Raw genomic sequence first — 8,665 nt, 5'->3', positions numbered from 1 at the left:
GAATGGGGTGCCTTCAAGAAGGGGGTGGTTTTAGTGCTTCTGGTCTTTGCATCCTTTCCCCCACCTCTTCTCAGTCATGGAAGCTCTAGCCCGTGTAGTTTGGGTGGTTGGGACCGGAGGTTCTTGAGATTGAGGACGTGTGAATCTGTGAAGCTGAATGAAGGAGACTTGGGGACCTGCTGTGGGTATGGCATGGGTAAGTGTAGTGTGCCCCTGTCTACTGTTCCAGTGTTCAAGACCTCCCTCGAAATCTTCGCCCTGGAGCACACACACCAAGCGCCGCCTCTGTGCAGCTGAGGGGGTGGGCACTCCTCCCAGAGCACTACACGTCCACCATCCCGCCCTCCGGACCCAGTAGGTAGCGATTCCTTACCCCTTCGGGGGAGCCCCCATCCCAGACTCCCGCTAACAGTGTTAACGTGACGGAGTAGGGGGGCTGGGGGGTCAGTGCAGGAGCCTCGCGCCACCGGCCCTCCCTCACCTCGGAACCTCAGGAGCAGGAAGTGGCCACTTGAGCAGGCGCTTGGAGCGCCCCTCCTCTTTATCTGAACCTTCGGCCTAGGAATGCGGCGCGGGGTGTGCAGGACGCCACTCAGCGCCTCGTCCCCTCCCCCGGCCGCCCGCGACACCTCGCGCCGTTGACAGCTCTGGCGCCTGGGCCCAAGGCCACCTCGGACCCGCGCACCGTCCCCGCCCGCAGCAGTCCCCAGCCCAGGCAGGAGGGCTCGCCAGAGGAGCTCCGTGCCCACACCCCTCCCTACCCTCTCTCCCCGCCCCGGGGCACGCCGCGGGCAGAGCTTGGCGGGGCGCCCCTCCCCCGGGCCAGCCGCTGCAGCGCGGCGCTGGGCTCCGTGGGGGGAATACTAAGGAGCGGGCGCAGCGGGAGACGCGGGGCGCGGGAGCGCGCAGCCGCAGGGCCGTGAGCGCGCCGGGACTCCCCCCACGCGCCGTCCGCTCCCCTGCCCCCGCTCCCGGCTCGCAGGGCTGCAGCCCAGCTGCCCAGGCGCTGCACTAAGCCACAGCCTCCGAGCTCGGGCCGCACAGGCCCGCTCCTTTGCGCCCGAAGTAGCTGCCCTGCGCCTTCTGGACTGCGGCGGCGCCAGCCCTGGGCTACATCCCGCGCCGGGAACTCTGCCCTGCCAGATGACTGGGAGCTGTGCGGGGCCGCGAGGCGTGAACCCCGAGATCTACGGGGCTTTGCCCACGCCCCTCCGCCTACCGGGGCCGGCCCCGACCCTCTAATTTAGAGTATGCGGGTACTTGGAGACATGTTCCACACCCAGAAAAGGTTTACTCCCTGGAGAGTCCCTCCTGATACAGGGTAAAAGGCCTGCGCTTGCCCCCCAACCCCCGCCCCCAACCAATCCGGTGTGTTTCTGTATCCAAGGGGACTCTGAGGGCCCCCCATGATTTCTCCTTTGACACTTCCAGAAGCTGTTTTCCTAATCCTCTTCCTGGTTCTTGTTATTTATCCTCCGAACCTTTCAAGTGTGTAAGGCAGTCTCTGGGTGGGAATCCCAGCCCCAAGGCCTCACTGGCTCAGCGACTTTGGGCAAGTTACTTAACCTCTCCCTTTCCTCCTCTGTAAAAAAGAGATAAAAATACTTCTGTCCCTGGCTGGTTGTTGTGAGATTTAAAAAGATCCATGTATAAATGGAGCATTTTAGCCCAGTGCCGGCAGCATAGTAAGCGCTCTGTGAAGAGTAGCAGCACTTCTGGGCTGATGCTTGCTCAAAGGGGCTAGCCTCAGCATCTGAACACCTGTGTCGGCTGTCGGCCCTTGTGTCCCAAGGTCACTTGGCCCCCCACCCCTTTAGCTCCCTCAGAGACAATGCGTCTGAAAGGACTCCATAAAACACCAGCAGACTGGGAAGCATCTGCCCTGACCCCAGGAACACCTGGGCGTCAGCAGGAAGGACTCTGGGGCAGCTGGCTCTCCTGTTACCACCCACCTCCCAGAAGTTAGATGCAATAAGGCTGAAGCACAAAAGGGAAGGTGAACCTAGAAAGGCCTGGATCTGGTCTCCCAAAGACTCCAAGGAATTCTGAATGGGGATGGCACTGAGGGACTGTGAATCCGAAGGCATGAGGGAATCCCGCCTTCGGAGGTGCAAAGAGAAGGGGCAAAAGAATCATCTTATTGCCTTTATTCCGCTGACGGCCCAGCTCGCCCCACTGCAGGGCACAGGGCAAAGCTTTTACACACTCACCCATGCTCTCTGTGCAGGCCAGTGCGTGCACAGACACACACACACACGCACACAAACACACTCACATACACATCCAAACTCTGGCTCTGAGAGTCAGTCTCTGGGGGGCAAGGGGCTACTCCTCAGCCTGCCCCTGCCTGCCCTTTTATGACAGCACCAAGGGTGGGGGTGGGGCAGGGCCCTCAGCCCCCAGAACAAGTCCCTGTGCAAACTGGAGGCGCCAGCTGGCTTCAGGATGGGGTGTCACATTTCCCCATTCCCGGAGTCCCCTCCTCCAGTTCCTGAGGGAGGGACTACTCTGCCTACCTGGGGGGCCAGACCCCTGCCAGGGCTGGGCCCTATAGAACCCAGGCTTATCCTCCACCTGACCCTACCAGGACCTCCAGCACTGAAGAACAGCCAAGTCTGAGGCGCTGCGGATCCCCCACTGGAGAGCAGGAAGGCCTGGGCCCTGAGGGGCTTGGGGAGGGGTCATCATCCCCTCTCCTAATCCATCTTCAATATGAAGAGGTTTGGGGCACACTTCCTGGGGAGGGAGCACAGGCCTGGAGGAGAAGTCCCAGTTTGGGCCTTCCCTAAACTTCCATCTTCTGGGCCACAGCCTAAGGCCAGGCATCCAAAAGTCCAAAAGTCCAGCCGGCTGGTCAGAGTCCCTGCACAGTCTTTAGGGGGCACCCACCCCGTAGGGGTCAGGTGTCAGACCTGCACGGGCAGTGTCTGGTTCATCTGCAGCCGCATGTCCTGGATACTGCTGAGGATCTTCTTCTGATGGCCAGCCAAGGTGACCCCGATCCGGAGCAGGTCTCTGCAGATGGACCAAGGGCATGGTCAGTCCTTCCCCTCCTGCCCCCGACTCGGGGCCCTGCTCAGCGCCCCCTGCCCAGCCCTTCCAAATCTGAGGCACACTCACTCTGCAGTCATCTGAGCCACCAGGTCAAAGGTCGCAAATCCCGCACTGACAAAGCTCTCCTTGTAGCGCCCCATCTTGATGGCATCTAGCCAGTCACCAACTGTCGTAAAGGTCGTGTAATCCGGGACCGTGCGGTCCAGGAGGGGCTGTGACATGCTGTGGCGAAAAGAGAGACTCAGTGAATCCTAACGCCAAGGGAAGCAGGGGCAGGAGTAGGAACACAGGGCGCCTGGGTGGCTCAGTTGGTCAGGTGTCCGACTCTTCATTTTGGCTCAGGTTATGATCTCGGGATGGTGGGGTCAAGCCCTATGTTGGGCTTTACGATCAGCAGGGAGTCTGCTTGGGATTCTCTCTTTCTCTCTCTCCCTCTGCCCCTCCCCCACTCACGTATGCTCTCTCTCTCTCTCTCTCTCTCAAAGAAATAAATCAGTCTCCATAAGCAGGGTGGGAATAGAGGCAGAGATACTGACCCAGACTGGGCACTGGCGATGACCTTGAGGCTGGCAGCATTGCGGATGAGCTTGTCCAGGGTGTTGACAATCTGGGAGAATTTAGGCCTGAGGTTCCGGTCCCGCACCCAGCAGTCCAGCATGAGCTGGTGTAGGGCTGTGGGGCAGTCCATGGGTGGGGGCAGCCGGTAATCCTGCTCGACGGCATTGATGACCTGAGGCAAGAACAGGGAAACCTTGAGTGAGCTGCCACCTTGCTCCCCAGCTGACCCCCACCTACCCGGCCACTCTGGCTGGCCCCACTCACATCCTGGTTGCTCATGTCCCAGTAGGGTCGCTCTCCGTAGCTCATGACCTCCCACATGACGATTCCATAGCTCCAGACATCACTAGCAGAGGTGAACTTCCGATAGGCTATGGCCTCTGGGGCAGTCCAGCGAATGGGGATCTTCCCGCCCTGGTGGGGGGGGCACACGCCCTTCACCCTGTGACTCGGGGCTGCTCCCCAGCCCCAAGCCCCTGCCTGGTCGGCCCCGCCCCCGGTCTCCCTCCCAGCTGCTTCCTGTACCAGGGAGCTGGTGTAGGTAGGATCGGAGGGATCATCCTCCAGGAAGCGGGAGAGGCCGAAGTCTGAGACTTTGCAGACCAGGTTGCTGTTGACCAGAATGTTGCGGGCGGCCAGGTCTCGGTGCACATAGTTCATCTCGGACAGGTACTTCATGCCGGCAGCAATGCCCCGAAGCATGCCCACCAGCTGAATGACTGTGAACTGTCCGTCGTTGAGCTGGAAGCAACAAGTAGGCTCAGGTGGGCCCATCACTTCCCTACTGGCCCACGGCCCTCCCAAGACCTTCGTGCCCGCCCATCTGTGCCTCCACCTACCCTCTCTAAGTCCTCGGAGACCATGCCTCACCTATCCCTGTGACTATGTGCAGAGATCACTGGAAGTAAGCGGCCCACTGTGTGGCAGATGTCTGTATACAACATCCCAATGAACCCCGGTAAGGATCCAAAGAGCTCTCACCACTCATTTTATAACCAAGGCAGCTCAGACTCTGAGAGGTTAAGTAAAGCCTGAGGTCACACAGGCAGTAGAGGGCAGAGTCGGGACGAGAACTTCTGTCTTTCTGGCTCTGAGAACCTGGCTGCTCCCCTGCACCAGGCCACCTCAGTAAATAGTTGTAGACCTGAAGAGGGTAGGGTCTGTCTGGCCTTGCGGGAGGGGGTGGTCTGCCCGAGGCAGCTCTCTGGAGTAGGAGGGAGGAGAGGGGCTAGGGGCTGGCTCATACCCGGAGGAAGGAGTCCAGGGCGCAGTTCTCCATGAACTCAGTGAGAATCATGACCGGCCGGCTTTTAGTGACCACGCCCTCTAGTCGGATTATGTTGGGGTGGTCAAACTGACCCATGATGGACGCCTCGCTGAGGAAGTCCCGCCGCTGCCTCTCGGTGTAGCCCACCTTCAGTGTCTTGATGGCCACGAACACCTCCCTGCGGCCGGGCTGTTTCAGCCGACCCCGGCACACTTCCCCAAATTCCCCTGCAGGGCAGAGGGCACAGGTAGGAAGTGGCTTCTGGGATTGGCCCTATATGCAGTGCATGCCGGCCCCTCCCTGGGGTAACCCCCCCACCCTGCCCCTGCCTCTCCTCCCCACTGTGCCCTAGGGGACTCACCAGCTCCAATCACCTCCTCAATCTTGACACAGGATACATCAATCTCCTTGGCAAACTCCCGCACAGCCTCATTAGGGTCCTCATAGGTAAAAGGGTCAATGTAAACCTTCATTCCAGGAGCAACTAGAAGAAGAAAAGGTGGGCATGAGAGGGGCCAGAGCTTTGGCCTGGGGTGGGGGACAGTGAGGGATACTGCACCTTCCCCATCCCTGATGGGAACACATTTCACACCCTCCCTCCTAAGTCTGCTCCGTATTCCTCCCTGCTGGAGTCCCAACTCGCCCCTTCCGCACCCACTCACCGTTCCCTCCATGAGAACTAGTGACCATAAAGGCTAGACACCTAGGATTCTTATTCTTCTTTCTTCCACATCCCTTATGTCAAAACATCTCTCAGATTCATCCCTCTCTCATTCCCACTGCCCCTGACCTTATCCAGGCCTTCAACACTCAGACTATTGCAATAGTCTCCCAGCTGGGCTCTCTGCCTCTGGACTTTTCCCACCAATCTATCCTGCATACCTGTCTCCCTAAAACAATACTCACATTGTATCACTCCCCAGCTTGAGAGCCTTTTGGATTACCTATGGTGTAGTCAAGTCCAAACTCCTCTGCCTGTGTTTCACGACCCTTCAAGGACTGGCCACAACCACCGAGCCTCACTCCCAGGCAGCTGTCAAACCAGTCTTCTCACTGCCCCCACAGTCGGGCACTCTCCCCACCCCACCCACTACCTTCCAGAGGCTCCTCTAGCCAGGAATGCTCTCCCCCACCTCTCTAAACCCTGCTCAACCTGCCTGGCTCAGCTCAGTCCAAGGCCACCTCCTCCAGGAAGGCTTCCTCTTTTCTGAACTCTTACTACCCTTTGTAACAGGAACACCCAGCTTAACACCAAACTGTTCTCTCATTTTTTTCTGTGTACATATCTTGTCTTTCTCCTAGGATTAGCTGCCTTTGAGGAAAGGGGTCACTTCTCATGCATCTCTGGGGCTGACAGGAGGGAGGTGGGGGCTCAGGAAAGGGCACTTGAGTGGAAGCAGGAAGGGCTATCTAGGAGTATGAGGGATGAAATCCCAGGCAGGGCAAAGGTATCTCCAAGCCCTGCAGTAACCAGGGGAACTTGGGGGTACAATGGGGGGCGGGGGGCAGGATCAGGATGAAGAGAGAAACTCACTGTATTGCTGCAGCTTCTCTGTATACTCCGAGTCAGAGCCGTGCCGCTGCTTCCTGGAGGGGGTGGGGGGGGGCAGCCTGAGACAAGCCCAACAGCTCCCTCTGTTCAGGGGACTCTTGGGCTCACAGGAGGGGCAGGGTGCGCTGGGGAGGACCTGGTGCCTCCTGGGTCTCTGGGCAAAGGGCTCAGTGGACTCGGTCCCCAAGGGGATCTGCCGGGGATCAGGCCAGGGGCGTGGACTGGAGAGGGCCTCGGCATCGAGGAGGGTCTGGGCCCACCAAGGGCCTCTGTGGCACATGGGCTCTAGGGTATTCCAGGGAAGCTCTCGCCAGCCCATGGCAGCAAGCCAGGCCCAGGAGTACCTGAGACAGACGACAGCGATGACCACGACAGCCACCACGAAGACCAGCCCAGCCGTGGCAGACCCCACGATGAGGGGAAGCTGCTCCTGGAGTTGCTGGGCACCAGAGCCTGGAGACCGGGAGGGAGGGGACTGGGTAAGTAGAGAAACGGAGAGTCTGAGGCAGGCGGGAACAGGAGCAGTGGGATACGTACCTCTCTCGCTTGTGGTCTCAAACTCAGCCGGACGGCTGTACTGCCCGTAGCCAGCCACAGTGCGGGCTCGCACCTGGACCACATAGCGGGCCTCAGGCCGCAGCCCGTCCAGCTGCACCGAGTTCTTCTGGCTGGTCACCGTGGAAGCAATGCCCTCACTCTGCAACACCAAGAGGGATGAAGCACCTCAGTGGCCCTGAGGCCCAGCAGCCACCCACCAGGGCCCACCTGTGGCTGCCTCAGTACCCAAGACCTGGCTCCCCAGGGCCCCTGACACCATTTGGGGGTCCTCTTCTCACCCCAAGGCCTCCTCCTGCCCCTCAAGGCTCTGACCTTCTCAAAGTACTTCATCTCATAGTCCAGGATGACTCCATTGGGCCGCTCTGGGGGTGCCCAGGACAGGGTCAGGCTGCTGCCTGAACTGCTGTGGAGATGGAGTGTAGGCACTTCGGACGGGGCTGAGGGAAGATGGGGCGGGGGCTCACGACGGGCTCCCCAGGACCCAGTGCCCAGGGGACCCCCGGTGGTCCACTGGCAGGCCCTGGGCAACCGAAGTTCTGTGTGGGAGGAAACGACCCGGGCCCTACCCTCCTGCATCCCCTCCTCACCGGCCTGGTTGGTGGTGATATTCACGGCCGCGTATCGGGGGGGCAGCGGGCTCTTGCCCGAGACCCCGTTGACGGCCTGCACCTCGAAGGTGTAGCGTGTGTGAGCCAGCAGATGGCTGATGTGGACCCGGCGCTCAGTCAGGCCCAGCTGCCGAGGCACAAACTCCACATTGTCATCGCAGCGAGAGCAGGCTGAGGTGCCCCCAGCCCCGGGGCCCCCGCGGCACTTCTTGCAGATGACGTTGTATAGGAGGTCATCCCGGCCCCCCAGGTCCCGGGGCTCGCTCCACTCGAGGATCAGTGTGGTCTCATTCACGTTGGAGATCACACCCCGGGGGGGAGATGGCACCGCTGTAGGGAAGGTGGAGGGAGAGGGCAGTGAGCGAGGGCCCCAGCACTGCCCTCCCACTCGGAGTTCCTGTGTCCAGCAAGCGGTTTCCTATGGCCTCACTCTTGTCTCTGCTTTAATAAGCAGAAGAGCTTCCCTACACTTCTCCACTGGGAAGATTCGATTTAGCCTTCAAGGCCAGACTCGAGATGTCACCACTTCTTGGAAGACTTCCTCAACTCTTCTCCTTCCTGTCCTCTGCACCCCCATAACACAATTCCTGGGCATCCTTCCAGCCCGGCACTTAGCGCATTATATGGTCTTTTATCTGTTTTTGCCTGTTTCTCCCACCAGGTTGCAAGCTCCTTTAGGATGGCGACTGTATCTTAGTCTCCTCTGCATCCCTGGCACCTGGCACAATGTCTGACACCAAAGACCAGAGCAGGGAGAAAGCAGGGCACTAGGCTGCCCCACGGATGTGAGGCCCCCTCCACGGTTGGGGTTGGGCCAGGAGAACAGCAGTTCTACACAGCGGAAGGAGGGAGGGGCCACAGGCCCCAGTGGCTCTGGATGCCTGGCTAGGAGCTAGTGGGTGCTTAGTCGGTGTTGGTGGAAAGGCTGAGCCGGCTGACCTAGACTCTGGCTCAGGGCCAGTTGCTTCTCAGCTGCACCATGCTGCACACCACACAGAACCTCCCCAAGCCTCAGCTTCCCTGTCTGAAAAGTGGCTCTTCACAGCAACCGTCTTGGCCCCCCCTGAG

The 8,665-nt window shown here is 59.9% G+C and overlaps 1 protein-coding gene across 1 annotated transcript in view; it reads right to left on the bottom strand.

The window, feature by feature from the left end:
- Positions 1-2,131: 2,131 nt before the first annotated feature.
- EPHB3 (EPH receptor B3) overlaps positions 2,132-8,665 on the bottom strand; it is a gene marked incomplete at its 5' end in the record, with an annotated part of 71,527 nt that continues 64,993 nt past the window's right edge. The window contains 12 exons of the mRNA XM_080804936.1: positions 2,132-3,015; positions 3,121-3,276; positions 3,591-3,784; positions 3,877-4,026; positions 4,138-4,353; positions 4,859-5,106; positions 5,241-5,363; positions 6,414-6,466; positions 6,776-6,884; positions 6,969-7,128; positions 7,302-7,426; positions 7,577-7,927. Of these exons, the coding sequence (XP_080661062.1) occupies positions 2,907-3,015; positions 3,121-3,276; positions 3,591-3,784; positions 3,877-4,026; positions 4,138-4,353; positions 4,859-5,106; positions 5,241-5,363; positions 6,414-6,466; positions 6,776-6,884; positions 6,969-7,128; positions 7,302-7,426; positions 7,577-7,927 (1,994 nt within the window). The 3' untranslated portion in view covers positions 2,132-2,906. The remainder of the gene's footprint in view (positions 3,016-3,120; positions 3,277-3,590; positions 3,785-3,876; positions 4,027-4,137; positions 4,354-4,858; positions 5,107-5,240; positions 5,364-6,413; positions 6,467-6,775; positions 6,885-6,968; positions 7,129-7,301; positions 7,427-7,576; positions 7,928-8,665) is intronic.

This window comes from Martes martes (genome assembly GCF_963455335.1).
Source record: "Martes martes genome assembly, chromosome: 1".
Lineage (NCBI taxonomy): Eukaryota > Metazoa > Chordata > Mammalia > Carnivora > Mustelidae > Martes > Martes martes.
The sequence above is the reverse complement of the archived record's forward strand: the minus strand, read 5'-3'. Positions and strand labels throughout refer to the sequence as shown.